Consider the following 23,841-nt stretch of genomic DNA (forward strand, 5'->3'; position numbering starts at 1 on the left):
CCAGCGACAATGGTATGTTCTTTGGTATGTTCAATGGTATGTGCTCTGGTATGTGCTCTGGTGTAATGAAACGCTTAACAAACCTCATCGGAGGGCTAGGCGTCTGTTTAACAGGGCCGCTGTTCGGCTGTTACAGAACTACGCAAGACCAAAATCAAATCCAGAGATGAATTTTTGGAAGGAATACAAACTCTAAGGCTACGCGTCTACAGAAAGCGACGTCCAAGGACCACAAGTTTAGGGCAGTTAAAAAAAAAGCTCTGTCAGCCAGGTAATTCTGGTATTTCTCTCAGCCAGGAGCATACTCTGCATACATCAATCCTACTATACCAGAACTGTAGTAACCCGAAGGAATTCTTTCAACATTGTCGCGCAACTACTGAGAATGGAATTCCTTCTACGTTCTTTTAATGAGCTCGGTTCACAACATCACTCGCTTTATAAAGGCTTAAAAGCTTTTTTACTTAAAAACCTAGACGACCGGACGTGCAGCGGCAGTGCACGAATACTTGACAGTGGAGGATGGCGCTTACGACGCGTTTCGATAGAAAGGGCCAGATAGTTAACCATCACTTAAAACATTTTCATATTTACCACCCTCGAGATCACTTTCCAATCCAGGAAACCCAGATGGATGGTTACTGGTTTCTGCGACAAAGCTACGGACAACAAAGGCAAAGCTGCATGTTTATACAGCGTCTGGAGGCGTCTGTAAAGACATCCAGACCAATGGAACCGTTATTCAGACTACATATTACAGTATTTCAAAGCAAAGTGCACAGTATTTCATGCATGCCTCCTGCTAACGATCCAGTGAAAACAATATATCTTCCACATCACGGCGTTCTCAAAGAAGACAGCTGCACAGCGAAACTTCAGCTAGTGTTAAATGTGTTGCAGAAGTCGACCAACGGTTTAACACTCTACGATATCCTGATGGCTGGATCAGTAATTCAGGGTACCTGATAACAATATTTGGTTAAACTTCCGAACGCATCGCATAGCATTGACAGGGGACATCGGAAAGATGTACCTTCAAATAAAGGTCACCACTGAGGACAGCAAGCCCATCCGAATGCTGTGGCAGGAACCTGGTACAAGCACTGGTACGTTTGGTACAACTTATGCTCCCTACTTGGCTACCCTGCAGCAGTTAATAGAGGATGAGGGTAATGTACTACCCAAACTGGAGCCAGCCACGTAGCCAGAAGGGGGGGCCCGGGGGCCCAATTTTGATTTTAACTGTTTTATGTGCATATTTTTTCGTTTAGAACCGCAGTACATTTAATGTCTTATAATATATTATAGTTATAACCAATACGATATGCATATAATGTATTAGGAACCAAGATAGGACTCCTGGCCCCCACCTCTGGCTACGTGGCTGACTGGAGCCAACACCGTAGAGAAGGCAAGTGAACATCAAACAATCGGACCATTGTGGCGGACATGTCAGCGGAGGAGCGTGCACTGGAATAAGTTCATTATTTTGATCCAGAGTCAACATTAAAAATATTTGGTGTTGTAGGTAGTAGAAGACTTATTCATATTCAACGTAGATGTCGTCCCCAGGGGCAAGGCCAGTTGCTACGATCCTTTTGATTCTAACAGCCAGGAGAGCCACCAAAAGATAATAATATCTCAGCACATAATCTCCAAGCAGTCAAACGAATAATCGGGTTGCTGTAGACCAACAAATCCGCTGGTAGGGACCATCTAATAGTAGAAAGTTTGAACTTGGCCGACAAATGCTGGCAATGGCTCTACACAGGATTGGTTGGTTCCATCTACGAAAAGGGCAATCAGTACGACTGCTACACCTATCGCGTCATAACGCTGGTAAACGCCGTCTACAAGCTAGTCTCCCAGACCATGTTACGCCGGCTGTCACCGATAGCATAAGGTCTCGTAGGGCATTATTAGGCGGCCTTAATGCGGGCTCATGTAACTGCGGTCAAGATTTATACTATTCGACGGATTTGGAAGAAATGTTTGGAGTACAACATACCCACGCATCACATCTTTATTGACTTCAAAGCAGCATACGACACAGTCGAACGAGATCGCCTATGGCAGATAATGCACGAACTCGGTTTTCCGGATAAACTGACGCGACTGATAAGAGCGATAGATAAGATAAGGTAGAGATAGATAGATAAGATAGAGTGATGTGTCATGTGCGCATCTCAGGTACACTTACGCGGGCGAAGTCAAGATGAGTCAAGGTTACGGATTATTCTGCATGCTGTTCAACGTATCTCTTAAGGGGTTGAATCGAAGAGCGGGCATCGATACAAGAGGCACAATTTTCACTCAATGTTGCCAACTCCTGGTAAACGGCTGAATAATGCGTACCTTCGGTGCCTTGTGCACGTGTAGGCATAAAATAGACCCTACAGTGGTTCATAGCCTCTTATTCAGCAACTCCTATTCCTACCGCCTCGTGGTACCAGCCGGGATACGAGCAACTTTGGTGAAGATCGGATAACCAACCCCGGTGGAAGCCAAGGTCGTATGCTGACAGAAAAGGAGGGCTCTTTCGAGCAAGCTCTTTTTGCAAGCTTTGCAAGCCGTCATCACGAAAAATACTAAAGCACGGAACGAAGAACAAATAAATTCTTACTGGAACAATCGGAATAGACCCACGCGACGAAATAGGACTATGGATTGGAAACTCGGGACGTGGAACTGCCGATCTCTCAACTTCCAAGGGAGCACTCGAGTGCTCTCCGACGTATTGAAGAGCCGCAAGTTCGACGTCGTAGCGCTGCAGGAGGTGTGCTGGAAGAGCTCAACGGTACGTACGTTCAGAGATGAACATACCATCTACCAGAGTTGCGGCAACACACACGAGCTGGGTACAGCTTTCATAGTGATGGGCGAGATGCGGAAACGGGTGATTGGGTGGTGGCCAATCAATCCTCGAATGTGCAGGTTGAGAATCAAGGGCCGATTCTTCAATATAAGCAACATCAACGTGCACAGCCCTCACCTCAGCAGTACCGATGACGACATGGATGAGTTCTACGCGCAGTTGGAGAGTGAATACGGCCGCTACCCGAAACATGATATCAAGATCGTCATCGGGGATTTCAATGCTCAGGTCCGCCAGGAGGAGGAATACAAACCGGTGGTTGGAAGGTTCAGTGCACACTTATCGACTCTGCCGCTTCCAAGAATATGGCCGTACGTAGTACCTTTTTCCAGCACAGAATCCATCATAAGTACACCTGGAGGTCACCAAATCAGACAGAATCACAGATCGACCACGTTTTGATCGACAGTCGGCACTTCTCAGGCAATATCGACGTCAGATCCTATCGAAGCGCTAACGTTGACTCGGACCACTACCTAGTGATGGTTAAGATGCGCCCAAGACTCTCCGTTGTGAACAACATTCGGTACCGACGCCAGCCTCGGTTAGATCTCGCGCGGCTGAAGCAGCCAGACGTCGCCGCAAACTACGCGCATTCACTCGAAGCTGCACTGCCGGAAGAGGACGAGCTGGACGAAGCCCCTCTCGAGGACTGTTGGAACACTATCAAAACAGCCATCAACAGTGTAGCGGAGAGCTCCATCGGGCATGTGGCCCGGAATCAGCGGAACGATTGGTTTGACGATGAATGTAGGAGGGTGATGGATGAGGAGAACGCTGCGCGGGCGGCCAAGATGCGCAGTGCCACACGTCAGAACGTGGAAAGACACAAACAGAAGAAGATGCAGCGAAACCAAATCTTTCGGGAGAAAAAGCGCTACCTAGAAGAGCAGGAATATGCAGAGTTGGAGCGGCTGCATCGTTCTCAGGAAACGCGAAAGTTCTACCAGAAACTGAACGGATCCCGCAAAGGCTTTGTGCCGCGAGCCGAAATGTGTCGGGATAAGACTGGCAGTATTCTGACGGACGATCGTGAGGTGACCGATAGGTGGAAGCAGCACTTCGACGAACACCTGAATGGCGCCCAGGCGGAGAGCCATGGAGGCGGGGAAAGCGATTTCGACGGTGCAACAAACGGGGAAGAGGTGCCAGCCCCAACGATGCACCATGCAGCTAAAGAACAACAAGTCAGCTGGAAAAGATGGCATCGGAGCGGAGCTTATTAAAATGGGACCAGGAAAGCTGGCCGTTTGTCTACACCGACTAATTGTAAAAATTTGGGATACGGAACAGCTACCGGAGGAGTGGAAAGATGGGGTTATCTGCCCGATCTATAAAAAGAGCGACATGTTGGACTGTGAGAACTATCGAGCGATCACCGTTCTCAATGCCGCCTATGAAGTGCTGTCCCAAATCATTTTCCGCCGTCTATCACCAGTTTCGAATAGATTTGTGGGAACTTATCAAGCCGGCTTCGTCGAAGGTCGGTCTACAGCCATTGGCGTAGCTAGGAAATTTCCCTGGAGGGGGCCTAGGGGGTGCCTTCCAAAAAATTTTTGATTATGATCTTGTTTCTCTGGCTGTCATTGATAGCACAAGGTTTTGTAGGGAAATAGCAGGCGGGCCTAATGAGGGTCCGCTCAATTACCAGAAATGTCGGGAGTACAACCTGTCCGCGCATCACATCTTTATTGATTTCAAAGCAATTGCAAATGTTAACATACGATACAGTCGATCGAGAGTAGATATGACAGATAATGCACGAACACGGTTTTACGAATAAACTGACGCAACCAAGCAGAGCTACATTGGAGAGAGTGTTGTGTTTCGTGTGCATCTCGGGGATACTTTCGAGTTACTTTGAGACGCGGCGAAAGTAGGGACAAGGTGACGGCTTGTTTTGCATGCTATTCAACATCGCACTTGAAGGGGGGACTCGACGAAATCGGAATCTAGGACGAGTGTTCTAAACATAAATGCGGCCAAGACCAAATACTCAAAGGAAACAAACGCGCGCCTCTCGCGGACGGAAACTGTTGATGGCAACGAACTAGAAGTGGCAGATGGGTTCGTGTATTTCGGATTGCTGGTACACACGGACAACAACACTAGTAAGGGGATCTAGTTAGGCATTTAAGCGAGAAATTAGGCTCCTTAGCCCTTCGCAAAACGCTAGGCATACGCTCTGTTCGAGCGGAAGGTACTGCGGGCGATATTTGGCGGAGCACAAACTGAAAGCGGAGAGTAACGGAGACGTATGAAAGTCAATAGGCTACAGTGCGACGAAAACAGTTCTCTTTAACAACTGCACCAGCATCAGGAACAGGGAGGCTCAACGTGCAAGATGGCTCGACCACGTCGAATATGATTTGCGACTTCTGTGACTGGAAAATTTGCGACGAGTGGCCCAAGATGTAGTTGAATGGAGACGAACACTTGAAACAGCATGAGCCGGGGTGGCTACTAAGCTACTGACGACGACGACAAATACGCTTTTGTGATGCCCAGTGAAAAATAAAATATCTACACAGCGGGAACATACACACTGAGTTTCTTCCCGGTTTCCAATTCCAACGAGGAAAATTTTTGGAGGGGGCCTGGTACCACAGGCACCGCCTCTAGCTACGCCAATGTCTACAGCGGATCAAATATTTACACTGCGGCAAATCCTTCAAAGGGCCGTGAATACAGAGCTCCCACGCATAATTTATTCGTTGACTTTAAAGCCGCATATGATACCATCGACCGGAAAGAGCTATGGAAAATCATGGACGAGAACAGCTTCCCCAGGAAGCTCATCAAACTGATTAAATCTACAATGGATGGTACACAGTGCTGTGTTCGGATTTCGGGTGGATTGTCAAGTTCATTCGAATCACACAGAGGGCTTCGTCAAGGTGATGATCTTTCATGCCTGCTGTTCAACATAGCGCTACAAGGTGTTATGAACCGAGCGGATATTAACACGCGGGGCACGATATTCAACAAATCTAGTCAATTCGTCTGCTTTGCCGATGACATGGATTTTATCGGCAGAACTGTGGCAGTGGCTGAACAGTACACCAGACTAAAGCGCGAAGCAGAAAAGACTGGGTTAAAAGTAAATACGTCTAAAACAAAGTACATGCTGGCCAGCGGAACCGAGGCTGAACGACACCGCTTGGACAGTAGTATGTTGATCGACGGCGATGAGTTTGAGGTAGTCGATGAATTTGTCTACCTTGGCTCACTGGTAACGGCGGACAATGATACCAGCCGTGAGATTCGGAGGCGTATTATCAGCGGAAGTCGTGCTTACTATGGGCTCCACAAGCAATTGCGGTCGAACAGACTAAGTCTCCGTACAAAGTGCACCCTGTACAGGACGCTTATTAGACCGGTTATTCTCTACGGGCAAGAAACATGGACAATGCTCGAGGAGGACCTGCGAGTGCTCGAAGTTTTCGAACGACGAGTGCTAAGAACGATCTTCGGCGGCGTACAGGAAAACGGAGTATGGAGGCGGAGGATGAACCATGAACTGTATGGCGAACCCAGAAGGGTATCCAGAAGGTGGCTAAAGCTGGACGGATACGATGGGCAGGGCATGTTACAAGAATGCCGAACAACTACCCTGCAAAGATGGTGTTCGCCTCAAATCCGGTAGGAGCAAGACGACCAGGAGCGCAGCGAGCAAGATGGTTAGACCAGGTGGAGCGAGATCTGGCGGAGAGTACTCGGTGTCCGAGGTATTGGAGGGCGGTAACCCTCAACCGAGTTACATGGAGAAACTTTGTTCAACAGGCTTTGTCTTAGGACGGCAAGCCACCTAAGTAAGTAAGTAAGTAGCCAACTCCTAGGTTTCGCCGATAACTTTGATATAATAGCCAGAAGCTTTACGATGACGCAGGCAATTTACGTCAGTCTAAAATCGGAATCTAGGTGAATTGAGCTAAAAATTAATGCACCAAATACCAAATATATGAGATGGAAGATGCTGAAAGGAGACAAACGTGCACCTCCCACGGATGGTAACCGTTGACGGCAGCGGACTAGATGTGATAGATGAATTCACGGATTTGGGATCGCTGGTGCTGCCGGAAACAACACTGGTAAAGATGTCCAGCGGCGGGAATTCAAGCTGGAATTCGGGCCACCTTTGCCTTTCGCAAACCGCTGCGATCAAAAAGCATATTTTGCCGTATCAGGCAGACAAGTTTGTATGTGCCGTATTAGGCTAGCAGTTCTTCATGGCCTTGAAGTTGCGACGCTGCTCACAGAGAACATACGCGCCCTTGCCGTGGTCAAGCGGAAGGTGTAATGGACGATATTTGCTAGGGTATTGTCGTTATCGTCGGGCCACTGTTATGGTCGGGCCATCACGATTTTACAGTTTTAGTAACTCATGATATCTATGATACAACCATTGTAAAACTTCTTACTGTGATAGCTAACTTTTCACAATATTGTGAGTTTCAATTGTGTATTCAAAACACCCGTACTGAATTCAGTGACTAAATCTTACAAAAAAAGTTTTCCAGGCACAATGAACTTTACTTCAAGAAATGATTCATGAAATGCAATTATCGAGATAAATTTTGAAAATGTATGAAATGTGTTGTGTTGCACACGAAGACTATAGAAAATTCCCCTTCAGTAAGGTGTTTGGGAAGGCTAAGGTGAAATACTAGAAAAGCGCTATTTGTAAAGGTCGGGCCACTTGAGTAGTCATGATTGGGCCACCATAATTTTAAGCGCAGAAGCGCAATAATCGCTAGAGAATGTCAGTCACATAAAATGTGATGAAATAAAGCAAAATTAATACGATAAAAACCTAGTTATTTGTTGTTTTTTTCATTGGAGTTGTACACTTTGGAAAAGGCGATTGTAGCAATATGGATTTTACAAGATCGCGAAAATTTCACAAAAATGCAATTAGAAATAGGGTATTTGTACCTATATGAGTCGTTGTTCTCGGAATTCATTCTTTTCATGTCTCTATATAGAATTTCAATACGTATGTCTTAGATTTTCTGCGGTGGCCCAACCTGCACAACATGGCCCGACTATGACAACATTTTTTGTCTTCAAGTAAATGCCTATAACTTTTTTATTTTTCAAGCAATCAGTTCGAAACTTTCCGGAAATATACCTTATTCTTAGGCCTTTGCAACGATGTATTTTGATTTCCAAAATTCCTTTTGAAGCGAAAGTTATGGGCCAATTCCAAAACGTGGCCCAACCACGACGACACTCCCCTACACACTAAAAGCGGAGAGTGGCGGAGGCGTATGAATCACAAACTATAGACACTGCTTGGAGAAATTTCTATCGTACATCCAGCGAAAGTCGGTAGAATGCTGTAGGCGAGACACATCGTTAGGCTGCCGGACGACAGTGCGAAAACGGTTCTCTTCAACATCAACACTGGCACCAGGGATAAAGGGGTTCAACGTGTAAGATGACTCGACCAGGTCGCAAGTGATAGCCGACTTCTGAGACGCCTGGGAAATTTGCGAGTGGCCCAAAATCGTGTCGACTGCTTGAAATAGCACGAACCAGCACTGGTTCTATGCTGCTGACGGCGATGACAACGACAGCAATTAGTATTTGCAACGTTTTTAATTGTAGATCAACCTATTAATTCAAGCATATCTGCTTGCGTCTTAATGTTAGGTGCAGAGAAATAAGTTGTAATCGACAACATTGACACGAAGGAACTAAACAAATTTAGAATATCGTGGCTAAAGAATCCCCTTCATAAAACATTTTTAACCTGCCTAACTAATACTACTTATCTCACCGGCAATGACTATTATACAGCGTTTTCCTTTAAAATGTTTTGCTGTTATCAATTTTGCGAGAAACTATCATGTCCAGCGCGGTACTTCAATAGAAACCGTATAGTACCGTATCAAAATTAGATTTCTTTCCAACTGTTGCTTTGATATAAGTATGATATTTTATTCCTGCAGGCGGTAATGACACAATGTGCGTGGCTACATTATGCCAGCTAAATGCACTCTGTCATATCAAAGCAAAGAGTTGCAGCACGGAAGGAGCAAAGCTACGTTTATAAAAATACATCTCTGATTGTGACGCTATGATATCGAAAGACCTTCCTTCCTGCGATGTCGAGGTGGAGGCTGTGCCTAACGTATCACATTGCGGAACGGTTTGCTGATCAAAAAGATGAAATCAACAAGATGATAAATGTATTTACCGGCACGAGAGCTAAAGGAAGACGAGGAGAGTTTTGCTTTTGGCCGTATGCTAGGGTGTAGGGTGTAGGGTGTAGGCAGGTAGTTCAATTTTTTGCGCACATTCATGTGTACAAACACACGAGTCCGTTCTGTGAGTCTTAGCGTAGGATCTAAAATTCAACAGAACCACAAATGATCAACGAAATAGAAAGGAAAATAGAAAAAACAAGACCAACTAGGCTCATTGCGTCTAGTTCAATGCTAATTTTTTGTAATGCACCACTGCATAAAACGAAAACAGGAAAAGACACAGTGTCAACCAAAACCCAGTACCGAGTGAGCCCGTTTTACGCGCACTATTGACTAGGTATACATTTTCAGCATTAATGACCTGTTGCAAAGCAATGTCAGAACAGGGCCATTCGTATCAGTTTATGAAAATCTACATTCACATTGCAAAATACAAAAAAAAAATCTACTTCTATTCATCATTAGTGCTGAACAATAAAAGTGCAATCATTCAAAAGATCTATCGCGTCTAAACAAATGAAATTTCAAACAATTTGGAAAGAGGAAAAACTTTCCGAAAAAGCATTTAACTCGGCTGTGAATTCGGTTGAGCACTATCTCTAATTAACATATTTCATTCTTCCGCTGCTCGAAAGGAATCTACCGGCGGCCGACAAAAGAGCATTCGGCTGTTCCGTCTGTCGCTGGCAAGAGGCTGAACATGCTAATGAATAAAACTGTCTTCAGTGGTACTGGCAGGAAAAAAATTTGCACCGAGAATGATATAAAACTCCCCTGAGTGAGTGAGTGAGTGAGTGAGTGAATGAGTCGAAGCAGCTACTCTACTAGTGCATTCATCGACCTATAAAAAGGAAGCGGCAGCTCCTGTCCAGGCAAAAACCCGTCATCTTTCATTTTCTTCACTATTGTGTTCAGTGGCAAACGAAACTATTTCTCTAACCCCCACGAAAGTGCAGAAAAAAGACTTTCCATCACACGAACAATAGCCCAGCCCGTTTCGCTACAACCAAGGATCGTACAGATCCGATCTCCGAAACGAGAGAAATTACACGGCTACATGGGCGGAAAATTTGCCTTCTGGTGGAAATTTGCGAACCACCACCACAAACCCCACCGCCAGCCACCCACCAGCATCGTCGCCCGCTCTCGAGAGGGTCCAACAGCAGCGGGGCGGCATTAGTTCATCATTTATCTTGCTCTGCGGCGAAAGAGTGAAGAAAATGCCGGCTCCTACGAGCAAGGAACCCGCGCATCAAAAGTAGGCATGAATTGTTATGGTAATAGTTTTATTCATTTGGGGCACTGCCATTTGAATATCGCCGAAAATAGTGAGTTAATTAAAATTGCAAGGATTCTTACCGGAGAGCAGAAGTAATTGGGTTATTTTCCGCCGGCTGAGTTATTCATTATTTGGCGTCCATTATGCTGCTCCTTTCTTTGCTAATGTTTTATTCTAGATTTGATGAATAAATAACGAAGTTGTGCAATTAGACTGATTACAAGTGCACGGAAAACTGAAGCGGAAAATGAACTATTTTGCGTAGCATTTTTACGACTAACTTGAAAGAGCGTTTTCTGCAACTATTATCATTTGTTTATTTCCAGTAGTGTAAGGTCTAAGGTACAACATTTTTTAATAACTACCTCCGGCTTATCACAGTCATTGTAATATTATTGCTAGTCTTATTATGTTAAACGATATGACTTTTAACGATTCGTGCATTACCTAAATCATCAGCGTCATTCAGTGGTCAAGTTATTTTAAAACACTTATTTCACATTATTCGTTTTCGGCCGCAGATGGTAACATTTACGCTTTTGAAGTTTATAACCTATTGACTTTTTACTTTTCGTATTTTTAACCTTTCGATTTTTCAACTTTTTGACTTTTTGATTTTCCAACTTTTTGACTTTCCCCTTTTCGACTTTTCAACTTTTTGACATTTCACCTTTTTCGACTTTCTGCTTTTCAAATTTTCGACTTTTCAATTTTTCAACTATTCAACTTTTCGACTTTTCAACTTTTCAACTTTTCAACTTTTCAACTTTTCAACTTTTCAACTTTTCAGCTTTTCAACTTTTCAACTTTTGCACTTTCGACTGACTTTACATCTTTACGAATTTTCAACTTTCCAACTTGTCATCTTTTTGACTTTTCATCTTTTTGACTTTTCGACTTTTCAACTTTTTAACTTTTCAACTATTCGACTTTTTCACCTTTCGACGTTTTGACTTTTCATCTTTTCGACTTTTCAACTTTTTAACTCTTCTAATTTTCAACTTCTCAACTTCTCGATTTTTCGACTTTTCATTTTTTGATTAGGCCATTGCAAATCATTTTCAAAATTTTTGTCACCCCCCCCCCCCCCCCCTTTGAAATTGGCTTGAAAAATCGGGGGGCAAACAAATAATTTGTAGTATATGAGTTAATTTTTTTTTATTAAATCAATGTCTGTGGGCTCAACAGCCTGAAAACCTCGAAAAATAAGTGTACAACTTGAGTTAACGCTTCTAGCACGAAATAGAAATGGGAGTTCAAACAGTGGAATTTCCGAAACTCTTCCAATAAATTTTTCTTTCGTTTTTGTCTTTTAGTTCGTAGATTTTTGCATAAAAAATAACAACGTATTTATTAAAAGCAAGAATAGATTTGATTTTCACGTTTAAACTTTAAGTAAAAATGCCTACAATCCATTTTTTTTTGCTCGATTAAAAAATTCTCTTTGATTCGTGGCCGAATCACGGATGGCCAAAACACAAATGGTCGAAATTACAAATGGCATAATGAATTACAAATGGCATAATGGCATTAAAAGCAATTTGCTTATCTAAAAAGGTAGTAACATTGTTCTGTACCTTAATTGCATCAATCGTGGTTTAGGAAGAAACTAAAACTACAGTACGGTCAGCGAACAATCAGGATCTGTTGAAATCATAAGGCGGAATCGAGTTAACTGAGAGTAAATATTGCATTTGGAAAAGATACTAAACGATTTTTTTAAATTGTTGCTATCGCAACAGAAAGACAATTTTCCGATTCCTTAACAACGTAATATTTTATTTACTCCAGCGTCTACAGCTGGAGCCAGGAAACGGCGCCAGGAAACGGCGATGGCAAAATTGGAAAGGCAGCTTGCAGAGATGTCAGAGAAGCAGGAGCAGCAAACGAGGACTCTGGAGGAGAGAATAAGGGCGATGGAGATCAACAGAAGTCGGTCTAATCTTTCGGATGCTGATCCCAATGAACTCAGCCGAAGTCAATTGGCCGCACGGCACGCGGTGTCGAAGGAGTTGCCTACGTTTTCGGGAAATCCGGAAGAGTGGCCCCTCTTTATCTCGACGTACGAGAGCAGTACACGGATATGTGGCTTCAGCGATGAGGAAAACCTGCTTAGACTTCAGCGTAGTTTGAGGGGGAGAGCTCTCGAGACAGTTCGAAGCCGGCTGTTACATCCAGCGGGACTTGAAGGCGTTATCAAGACTTTGCGATTGTTATACGGCCGACCCGAGGTTATCGTCAACACGCTAGTCGGCAAGATTCGGGAAATGCCAGCGCCGAAGACGGAGAAACTAGGAACTCTGATCGACTTCGGTGTTGCAGTCCAGAACATGTGTGCAACGATCGTAACCTGTGGGTTGAACGACCATCTATGCAACATAGCACTCCTTCAAGAACTTGTCGAGAGACTGCCACCAACTGTGAAGCTCGACTGGGCCAAACATCGTCAGACGTTGAAGACAGTTACACTGGAAGACTTCAGCAAATGGTTAGAGACACTAGTGGAAGCAGCGTGCGTCGTAACGATTCCGTCGACAGTCGGTGTGTATACTAGCAAGCCTGAAAGGCGCGTGAGGAAGGAGGAAGTTCATGTTCACCTCCAATCCAACTTTGATCAGGCATCGATAGCATCGACGACCTCTACGGTGATCTCCAAGAAAACCGGAAAGCCGTGTGTGATTTGCCAAGGAGAATGTAGCAGCGTGGGGTCATGTAGAAAATTTCAAAGGCTAGATATTGGGGCAAGGTGGGCAGCGCTGAAGCAGAACAAACTGTGCGCAGTAAAGCGAGCTTGCGGAAGAAACGGCTGCTCATATATGCATCACGAGCTGCTACATGATGATTTCAGATACCAGAAAACAGAAAACGCCCCAACAGTGCAATACTCACGTCAGCTACGCTAGCAAAGTTCTCTTCCGCTACGTCCCAGTAATCCTCCATGGACGAGGCAAGTCCGTTCGTACCTTCGCTTTCTTGGACGAAGGCTCATCAGCGACGCTAATGGAGCACAGCTTGTTAAGAGAATTGAATCTCGACGGTGAACCGTATACCTTGTGTCTAGGTTGGACGGGAGATCATCAACGACACGAAATGAGTTCCGTGATGCTAGCGATGGAGATTTCCGGAGTGCGTGATACGGAAATATACCGGATGCCGAAAGTGCACACGGTGGAGAGTCTTGCACTACCGCAGCAAACGTTGTCAATGGCGGAGCTAGCATTGGACTATAACCACTTGGAAAACGTGCCAGCGGACTCCTATTGTAACATCCAGCCACGGATACTCATCGGAGTGGACAACTGTCGCTTGGGTTATGCGTTAGACAGTAGAGAAGGCGGAAAAGTCGAACCGATCGCTGCTAGAACCCGCTTAGGTTGGATAGTGTTCGGACCATGCTCTAAAGCTTCTCAACCATCGACAAACTTCACGGCGCACCACAGCTTCCACGTGTGTCCGTGCTGCGAGCGGAGAGACGCAGCTCTTCACGGTCTCGTGAAAGCATACATGTCTCTGGACAGCACCGGAGTAACGAATTCCGCCAAACCACTGTTATCGAAGGACGACGAGCGAGCGGAACAGTTACTGAGATCCTTAACGCGTGTGAAAGGGAAGCGAATGGAAACCGGACTACTTTGGCGGTACGATGATGTTCGTCTCCCAGATAGCAAATCGATGGCGATGAGACGACTGGTCTGCTTGGAGAAGCGTATGCAGCGGGACCCTGAACTAGCTGAATCGGTGAAGCAGAAGCTTCGGGATTACGAAAGAGCCGGGTACATCGAGAAGCTAACGAAATGTCAATTGGCAGAGAAATTTGATCGGGTTTGGTATCTCCCAATCTTTCCGGTAGTTATTCCTAACAAACCAAAAAAGATGCGCTTAGTTTGGGATGCAGCCGCTAATGTCTCGGGCGTTTCGCTGAATTCGTTCCTGCTAACAGGACCGGATCAACTAACCTCTTTGGTATCCGTACTACAGCGTTTTCGAGAGTTCCGCATCGCCATCACAGGTGACATTCGAGAAATGTTCCTCCAGATCTTGATGAACCGGCTCGATCGACAGTGTTTGAGATTCTTATGGCGGAACGGAGAACAAGACCGCAGTCCAGATGTCTACGTTACGAAAGTAATGACCTTCGGAGCGACGTGCTCACCAAGCTGTGCGCAGTATGTTAAAAACTACAATGCGCAGCGGTTCCAGGAACAGTTCCCGAGGGCAGTCGAAGCGATAGTGAACGAGCAGTACGTCGATGACATGCTTTCCAGTGTAGAAACAGAAGAAGAGGCGATACAGCTAGCGAAAGATGTCCGGCACGTCCACGCGGAAGCGGGGTTCGAGATACGGAACTGGCTGTTGAACTCGAATCGAGTATTGCAGCAATTGGAAGCAAATCCCGGCGAAAAAAGTTTAAACCTGTCGAGTGAGATGGCGACGAAGAAAGTTCTTGGCTTGTGGTGGTGTACTGCGACCGATACGTTCACCTTCAAGATATCTCCGAGAATCAACGCCGAACTACTGCAAGGTGGCATCGTTCCAACGAAAAGACAAATTCTAAGCACACTAATGACGATCTTCGATCCACTGGGTCTACTGGCTCACTTCTTAATGTTCCTGAAGATATTGCAGCAGGAAATCTGGCGGAGTGGTGTAAGTTGGGACGAACCCATCAAGAACGAGCAGTTTGAGAAATGGCAGACATGGTTACACGTCCTTCCGCAAGTGAAATCTGTCAGCGTGCCAAGGTGTTACCGGATGAAAACGAGCATAAGTGATCGGAATGCGATCCAGCTACATGTGTTTGTGGATGCGTCGGAGAACGGTTTTGCTGCAGTTGCCTATCTGCGGTTCGAGGAAGACGGTGAAGTGGATTGCGTTCTGATCCGCGCGAAGACGAGAGTGGCTCCGCTGCGATTCGTGTCGATTCCCAGACTAGAACTACAAGCTGCAGTCATCGGAGCCCGCCTAGCAAACGACGTTATGGAGACACATAAATTGAAACCTGCGCAGCGATTTTTCTGGACAGATTCACGAAATGTCCTCTGTTGGCTTAATTCCGATCACCGGAAATATAATCCATTCGTCGCGGTGCGGATTAGCGAGATGCTGGAGTTGACAGAGACATCGGAATGGAACTGGGTCCCAGCAAAGCTAAACATCGCTGACGAGGCAACGAAATGACAGAAGCTGCCGGATCTCACTCCTACTAGTCGCTGGTTCCGTGGTCCTGACTTCCTGTGGGGATCGAAAAAGGAATCATGCATTCCAAATTCGAACAGACCGCAGAAGAAAAGCGACCACATGTATTGCACCATTCCGTTGAGCGCGCCCTATTCCGGTGGGAAGACTTCTCGAAGTGGAAGCGACTACTGCGACATGTAGCATTCGTTCAAAGATTTCCGTCGAATCTACGCAGGACGCTGTTGAAGGAGTCTATCGTCGCCGGACCTCTAACGCAAGAGGAATTTGAGAAGGCGGAGCTCTTCATCCTCCAGTCGGTGCAAGATTCGGAATTCGATAAAGAAAAGGCCCTGCTGCTGAAGCCGAAGCCGTTACCCTGGAAACACGTGTTGCCGAAGAGTAGTTCGTTGTACAAACTTAGCCCATTCATCGGTGGAGATGGACTGTTGCGAATGAAAGGTCGCATAGATGAATGCACACATGTGGAGGAGTGCACAAAGCATCCAATGCTGTTGCACAAGCAACATCCGGTTACGGACCTTATCATAGCTAGTATCCATCAGAAGTTCTGTCACATGAATCATCAGACAACGCTTAACGAGATCCGGCGCAGATTCTACGTTCCAGGACTGAAATCGGCCTACAAGCGTGTTCGAGAACAATGCCAGCTCTGCAAGATTCGTCAGGTGAAGCCCGAAGCCCCGGAGATGTCTGGTCTACCGTCCGAGCGTTTGCAAGCCTTCTGTCGTCCTTTCTCCTACGTCGGTATCGACTACTTCGGACCAATGCACGTTGTTGTCGGTAGAAGGACTGAAAAACGTTGGGGTGTACTAGTGACCTGCCTAACTATGCGAGCAGTACATCTCGAAGTCGCCCATAGCCTCACCACCGACTCGTGCATTCTTGCCATCCGAAACTTCATCGCCAGAAGAGGTACCCCAGTTCAGATAGTTAGCGATCGCGGCACCAACTTCATCGGAGCTAGTCGCGAGCTGAAGGAAGCCTTACAGCAAGTGAACCAGGACAAACTGATGGAATATTTCGTCACACCTGATACGAAATGGTCGTTCAACCCGCCCGCATCATCACATTTTGGCGGAGTCTGGGAACGCCTCGTTCAATCCGTGAAGTCACCCGCACACCCACTGACGAAATACTAAGAAACACACTCACCGAAATCGAGCTTATTATCAACTCCCGACCTCTAACCGAATTACCACTTAACGATGAGTTTTCCCAAGCGCTCACTCCGAATGATATCTTGATCGGTTCGTCAGACGGTTCAAAGCCCCCGATCGCGTACGACGACAGTAGCTACGCCGTGAAGCACACCTGGAAGATGTCCCAGGTTTATGCTAACCGATTTTGGCGTCGTTGGATAGCTGAGTTCCTGCCCACACTTACACGGAGGACGAAGTGGTTCAACCGAGCGAAACCGATCGCCGAAGGAGATATCGTTGTCATCGTAGACGACGCACTGCCAAGGAACTGTTGGCCGAAAGGTCGTGTGGTGCGTGCAATCCGAAAGATGGGCAGGTGCGACGTGCAGTAGTGCACACTAAACATGGAGTTTTCGAAAGACCCGCGGTGAAGCTTGCAGTGTTAGACGTCGGTGCAAATGTATGTACATCTTCGGACCATTGACCTCGAAATACCGGGGGGAGTGTCACAACGTTCCGTTGCGACGCACCTTCGTCAACATTACGTTGAAACCGTAATTCGTTCGTAATGTCAGTGAACCGGTGGGATAAAGCTGAAGGTGACAAACATGACAGTAGAAAGTAAACAACAAAACTAGCGTTGTGTGAACGACTAAAGAGTTGAATCTTAAAAACTAGTAAAATTCTTATCTTAAGTGCATTAAAACTATATAAATTAAAATTAATTAAAAGCAATTTGCTTATCTAAAAAGGTAGTAACATTGTTCTGTACCTTAATTGCATCAATCGTAGTTTAGGAAGAAACTAAAACTACAGTACGGTCAGCGAACAATCAGGATCTGTTGAAATCATAAGGCGGAATCGAGCTAACTGAGAGTAAATATTGCATTTGGAAAAGATACTAAACGAATTTTTTAAATTGTTGCTATCGCAACAGAAAGACAATTTTCCGATTCCTTAACAACGTAATATTTTATTTACTCCAGCGTCTACAGCTGGAGTAAATAAAATATTACGTTGTTAAGGAATCGGAAAATTGTCTTTCTGTTGCGATAGCAACAATAACTAAGGGCCGAATCACAAAAGGCCGAACGTCATATTCGGCCGAAAATATTCACGGCCTTCAGCCTGCAAAAACGTTGGGTACATGCTGCGCTTACTCGCTGTCGCTCGTTCGGACATAACTAAGGGATAATCCCTACTAGTTCGTAAACCTGGGAACATGCATGCACCTAAATAGAAGGGGTTTCTGGCCGGCGCTTCCGACGGCGGGTTACTTATTCTTATTCTTATTCTTATTCTTATTAATACCATCACAGCCACAATAAAGGATTCCTGGAAATAATTTTAAATATTTCTAATATTAGAAATATTTCTAATCATTTTCTTGTCTGTATTAGTATTTGCAACACATCGACAATATTTCACAAATACTAAATCGGCCAGGCCAACTGTGAAGTATTACCGCAAAGACGATTTTATGAGATGAATCTTGTTTGAATAAATTAATTCATACAAAGATGCATTTCTAAATCAACAGGGGAAGAAGAAACGGGGACGTCTCGTACCAACCGCTTCTGATTATTGATAATTGTATTTTCGTTGGGAGTATTGGGCCAATAAAGGTTGAGTAATACTCCGGACCCTCGGGGATGGGACATGTACATTTACTTACTTGCCCTGGTAAATACCTAGGTTATAGCGCGTTTATTCGCTCTTATAAATATACTATCATCTGAAATTAGAAAAAATGGTTAGGCGACCTAATGGTTTTCACATAAGTTAATCCACAATCAATATTATGCACCACTATTGAAGAATATATTTTCTTAATAATAATCATATCCATTTTCAGCATGAATGAAAATAACTTTCAAGACACTGGACGATATGTTGGAAGTACTGCTTGATATAAGAGTATTCCATCAATGATTCGTAAATAAACATAGCTAAGGTTTGGTAAACTGTATTCAGTTATTCAGTTTCGATAATTATGTATAACAACCTATGCCATGTGGTTGGTACAACCATGTCAATTGATCCCATCACAACCGTTGCTAAGGGTCACACTTAGCGAAATAATAAATAACATATCGGGAAACTAAGGTCATCCTGAACTCACTTTTACTTTCCGTTGAAACCATTTCACTCCTGATGAAAAGCGCACCCACTTGCAATTTTTTTAAAAACTGCTCCTCATTACAAATTACTTCATACATACCAGAAAACACTAGATTCCACCCACTTATATAACACCGATACAAAAGCCAACTCATATACAATAATGCTCACGAACCAAATCACCATCGCCATTCTCACCACATAATCAGTTTTCACGTATCACTATCAAAATTCATATTTCATTAGTATAAATATTTATTGTTAACACCTTTCAAAGCTTTAATTTTATTTTTTTTCAATTAGTTCAAATGAAAATTAGAAGATAAATTCGGACGCGAAATTTTTTCGCGTTCATACACGGCCGCGGTTTGCTTCGATCTTTTTCCGGCGCTTCCGACGGCGGGTTACCGGAGCAAACTCGCGGCCTGCGGCCGTCTTACCCTGAATCATCTAGGAAACACTTGCTACTAACACGGTAAATAGTTCGAAGTTTATTTGCACTTAGGGGAACAAAGAACTATCAATCATCTATACTCTATAGTAAATAGTTGAGTTGCTTATTTTGTCTTTTGTTTGATTAAAGTTATTTGTTAATTGCATGCCAATACAAGATAACTTTTCACTTTTTACTTTTTACTTTTTACTTTTTACTTTTTACTTTTTACTTTTTACTTTTTACTTTTTACTTTTTACTTTTTACTTTTTACTTTTTACTTTTTACTTTTTACTTTTTACTTTTTACTTTTTACTTTTTACTTTTTACTTTTTACTTTTTACTTTTTACTTTTTACTTTTTACTTTTTACTTTTTACTTTTTACTTTTTGCTTTTTGCTTTTTACTTTTTACTTTTTACTTTTTACTTTTTACTTTTTGCTTTTTACTTTTTACTTTTTACTTTTTACTTTTTACTTTTTACTTTTTACTTTTTACTTTTTACCTTTTACTTTTTACTTTTTACTTTTTACTTTTTACTTTTTACTTTTTACTTTTTACTTTTTACTTTTTACTTTTTACTTTTTACTTTTTACTTTTTACTTTTTACTTTTTACTTTTTACTTTTTACTTTTTACTTTTTACTTTTTACTTTTTACTTTTTACTTTTTACTTTTTACTTTTTACTTTTTACTTTTTACTTTTTACTTTTTACTTTTTACTTTTTACTTTTTACTTTTTACTTTTTACTTTTTACTTTTTACTTTTTACTTTTTACTTTTTACTTTTTACTTTTTACTTTTTACTTTTTGCTTATTACTTTTTACTTTTTACTTTTTACTTTTTACTTATTACTTTTTACTTTTTACTTTTTACTTTTTACTTTTTACTTTTTACTTTTTACTTTTTAATTTTTACTTTTTACTTTTTACTTTTTACTTTTTACTTTTTACTTTTTACTTTTTGCTTTTTACTTTTTACTTTTTACTTTTTACTTTTTACTTTTTACTTTTACTTTTTACTTTTTACTTTTTACTTTTTAATGTTTAATGTTTAAATTTAAAATTTAAGTTTTCGTTTTTGGTTTTCGACTTTAGAGTTTTGGTATTTGAAATTTGAATTTTTAATTTGTGGTTCTAAGTTTAAAATTATGAATTTTGCATGTTTTGGAATTGAGAATCGTGCATTTTTTCTCTTTTCAGTGCCTGGTTATTAAGCTCTTATTGTTCATCGTCATTCGTTTTATTACATTTTTTCTCAGTCCCAGCATTTTACGTTGGAAGTGGAAAACTGCAAAACTGCAGTCGTTATTCATTTCGCGGCAACTTAAATCAGACCATTATTCCCACAATAAAGCATTGCTCATTTAGAATGAAACTCTGTTTTATCCAAAGCTCTATAGATCAGATAAATCCATTGGCACCCACGAAGAAATCTGACATTAATAAACAGTGCGTACCAAGTCCTCTGATTGCCTGTAGCTTTCCAACCTATGATAGTGCACTGTAGGAGATTTTCTGCGCACGCTATCCTTATTAGCTGTACAGCCTAGCCGGCTAGAGTCAAACCAGTCTCATACGAAGCAATGACGTTAAAGTAAACTTGATCGAATGTAATGAAAGATAAACAAAACGAAGTTACGATTATCGCCGCTGGTATTGCGGCACCAGGCAAGAAATGGTTGAAACGTTAAATCGTTCGAAATTTGCAAGTTAAATTGGCTTATTACAAATGTTGCACGTTCCCCGAGAACATCAGCTACGACGGAGACGACGACGTCCGCTTGCGCGGCGTAAGGGTGAATACCCCGTGGGATATTAATGGCTGCCGGAGTTCACAGGGATGCCAGGCGGCGGTGCTTAATGACACTAATGAATTTGACAATAACCTTAAATTAGATTGTTGCCTGAGAAATTGAGCGACAATTTGAGGTGAAAATTTAAACAACATTTTGCGTGATAGGCTCCTTCTGTGACGCAGCTGCGGACGATGACGGTCGCATAAAATCAGGAAAATTATTCTCCAATCATTGCATGATGCACCTCAAACTATCGCTGCAGAGATGGATTTAGTAGAAGGTATGTAAAATGTCACCTCTTGCTAAACTTTATAAGTCTTTGGGACAGAAAATGGGTAAACTACAGGCAATCCTTCCCTGGTTAAAATTTAAAATCCTCGTGCTCATCGAGAAGGAAATGATCGAATCTGAACTTCACTCAATTTTAAGCAATAAACTTGGCGATCAACTGATCGGTCTCTTGGCTCGCCGATCGGTAGGAAGGACAGTCAAGCATGGTCGAGTGCAGTCAAATGAATTTACGATGGTTAGCTTTACGTTCTGTCACTCGCTTTGTTTTAGCATTACCGTATTTTTTCCAACATCTTCACGGTCGGTCGGAATCTCTTTTGTGCAGTCAAAAGTGACAGACCGAAGAGAAAATTGTGATGCACCCTTCTCAGTCTCCGGACGACAGACAGATCGCTTACACACGGTCGACCTCGAACCGGACCGGGCGACAAAGCGACGGATCCATACAGTAAGCTTTTGTGTGCCTGCGCATGTTTTGGCCATTAAACGGACAATTCTTCTCCACCCGAGCCCATCCGTTTGATGACGACGACGGACGGACGGCGACACGGGATGAAACCTGATAGCGTATCCTCTCTGGATATTGCATTCTGTGTGTAGTGTCTTTTTCTGCTTCGGACCGTCGTCGTTGTTGCTGCACTCATCAGGGGCTCGCAACAGCAGGGCACACGGTTCAACTTCTGGGTGGATAATTATTTATCTTTCAACGACTTGACATCGACACTCGAGAAATGACACTGCGCCCGGAAGGAACACAATATATGACCACCGGGCAGAAGATCCGTTTGACTTTCAGGCAAATTTTACGCGCCGCCGCCTTCATCCGTACGGTCGGTGGTGCTCGATCGACTGGATATGTCGAAAGTTTGCCCAAAAAGTAATTTTCTCCGGTGACATACGGGCCAGTTGCTGACCTTTGTGCGGATGAATTATCGTTTGTGGTGACATGGGTCCGCTAGAAGGCCACAGACCGTGACATCACAATTTTAGCCACCACCTTCATTTTTGGATTGTTTTTAACAAAAAAAAAATCAAATTTCAATTTAGGTTTCATAAAAATGTTATGAAAACTAAAATTTTGAAAAATTAATAACAACTGAATAATTACCAACCGCATTGCGTCGAGATGGGAAAGAATGTATTCTACGAGAATATCGATTCCGCCAATCGGAAGCGATTATGCAGATGTGTTGCCATTTGGTTTCAAAATTCCACAGACACGCGGTCCCCAACACAGGCCAACGTCGATTATCAGGCTCATGACGGCCAATCGATTAAAAAGAGACACTCTGAACGCAATTATTGGCTCATAATCCGCCGCCAATGCAAATATGAGCGCGCTGTTGCAGCTCAGCCTTCGCAGCTCACAGATGTGCACAGATGCAGCTAGAGGCGAAATTGATTCCATTTTTCTCCTCCGTATGTGGCCTACGCGTTCCTCTGCTCTACCGGAACGTCCCTGCACTACAAAACGGAGAAACGATACAATATCACGATAGCGCGTCGATGGGTGTTAGTGTGATTCATTTCGATTGCATTTGAAAATATTCGATGTAATTAATTGGAATCTATAGTTTCAATGTCGATTGATTATTCTAGCGCAAGTTTGATATAATATTTTCAGGCAATACGGTCAATTCAAATTATATGATGATCATGACTTTTTATTAAAATGCAAATCAAAATTAATGTTTATTAATTTTTAACTTATCGATCTATTTATTTGTTTATTTAGTTCTTTTTGCATCATCTGACAACACAGTCTATATGATACAAAAACATAAAAGAAACAACAAGCCAAAATGTCGACCAACATTTGAAAGGGGCGGATAAGCCAACTGTCAAACAGAACGAGTGAGAGTTCATTTTCCTATGCGGCTCCAGCAAAAAATACGTTACGTTAATGACAAGAAACCGTTTCACCTTATAACAGGGTTCTACACAGGGTTAAAAACTGCACACAGAGTGATCATAAGTTAGTTTTGATCATATACTGTCCTATAAAACGTAATTCTAAGAGTCAGTTGAACGAAGAATTCTCAAGGGCGGATTCACATTTATTTTCGCTAGAAACCGATAGGCATCAATTGATCCACAAAATAGCTTTCCTACAAATATGGCACGCATATTGTCCCTTCTTGTTTCCAATGTGTCCATGTCCAACAGCTTACGTTGGGCCCCTCTATTCCTGATGCCGGTGGCGTTCTTGAAAAGAAAGGATTTCACTGCACAGTCGTCCGGCATCCTTGCGACGTGGCCGGCCCACCGTAGTCTCCCCACTTTCGCCAGGTGTACGATGGAAATCTCTCCAAGCAGTGCCTCGTGGTACATACTCCTACGCAACTCTCTACTATCCATTTATACTCCGCCAACACCACGGCAAGTGCACTGATGTCTGCCGTAAGCAGAGTTACTGTCTCAAGTCTGTAGAGGACTACCGGTCTGATTAGAGTTTTGCACATTCGATCAAGGAGGAAAAATAGGCTCGACTTTC

The 23,841-nt window shown here is 43.3% G+C and overlaps 1 protein-coding gene across 1 annotated transcript; it reads left to right on the forward strand.

Annotated features, from left to right (window-relative positions):
* The first annotated feature begins 12,228 nt into the window (after positions 1 to 12,228).
* Positions 12,229 to 15,544, forward strand: LOC128746063 (uncharacterized). Its single transcript, XM_053843114.1, has 2 exons — positions 12,229 to 13,078; positions 13,215 to 15,544. Exons 1-2 carry the CDS (start codon positions 12,229 to 12,231, stop codon positions 15,542 to 15,544), a joined length of 3,180 nt encoding a protein of 1,059 aa, XP_053699089.1.
* Positions 15,545 to 23,841: the final 8,297 nt, after the last annotated feature.

The sequence above is a fragment of the Sabethes cyaneus genome, chromosome 1 (assembly GCF_943734655.1).
Source record: "Sabethes cyaneus chromosome 1, idSabCyanKW18_F2, whole genome shotgun sequence".
NCBI classification, from domain to species: Eukaryota; Metazoa; Arthropoda; class Insecta; order Diptera; family Culicidae; genus Sabethes; species Sabethes cyaneus.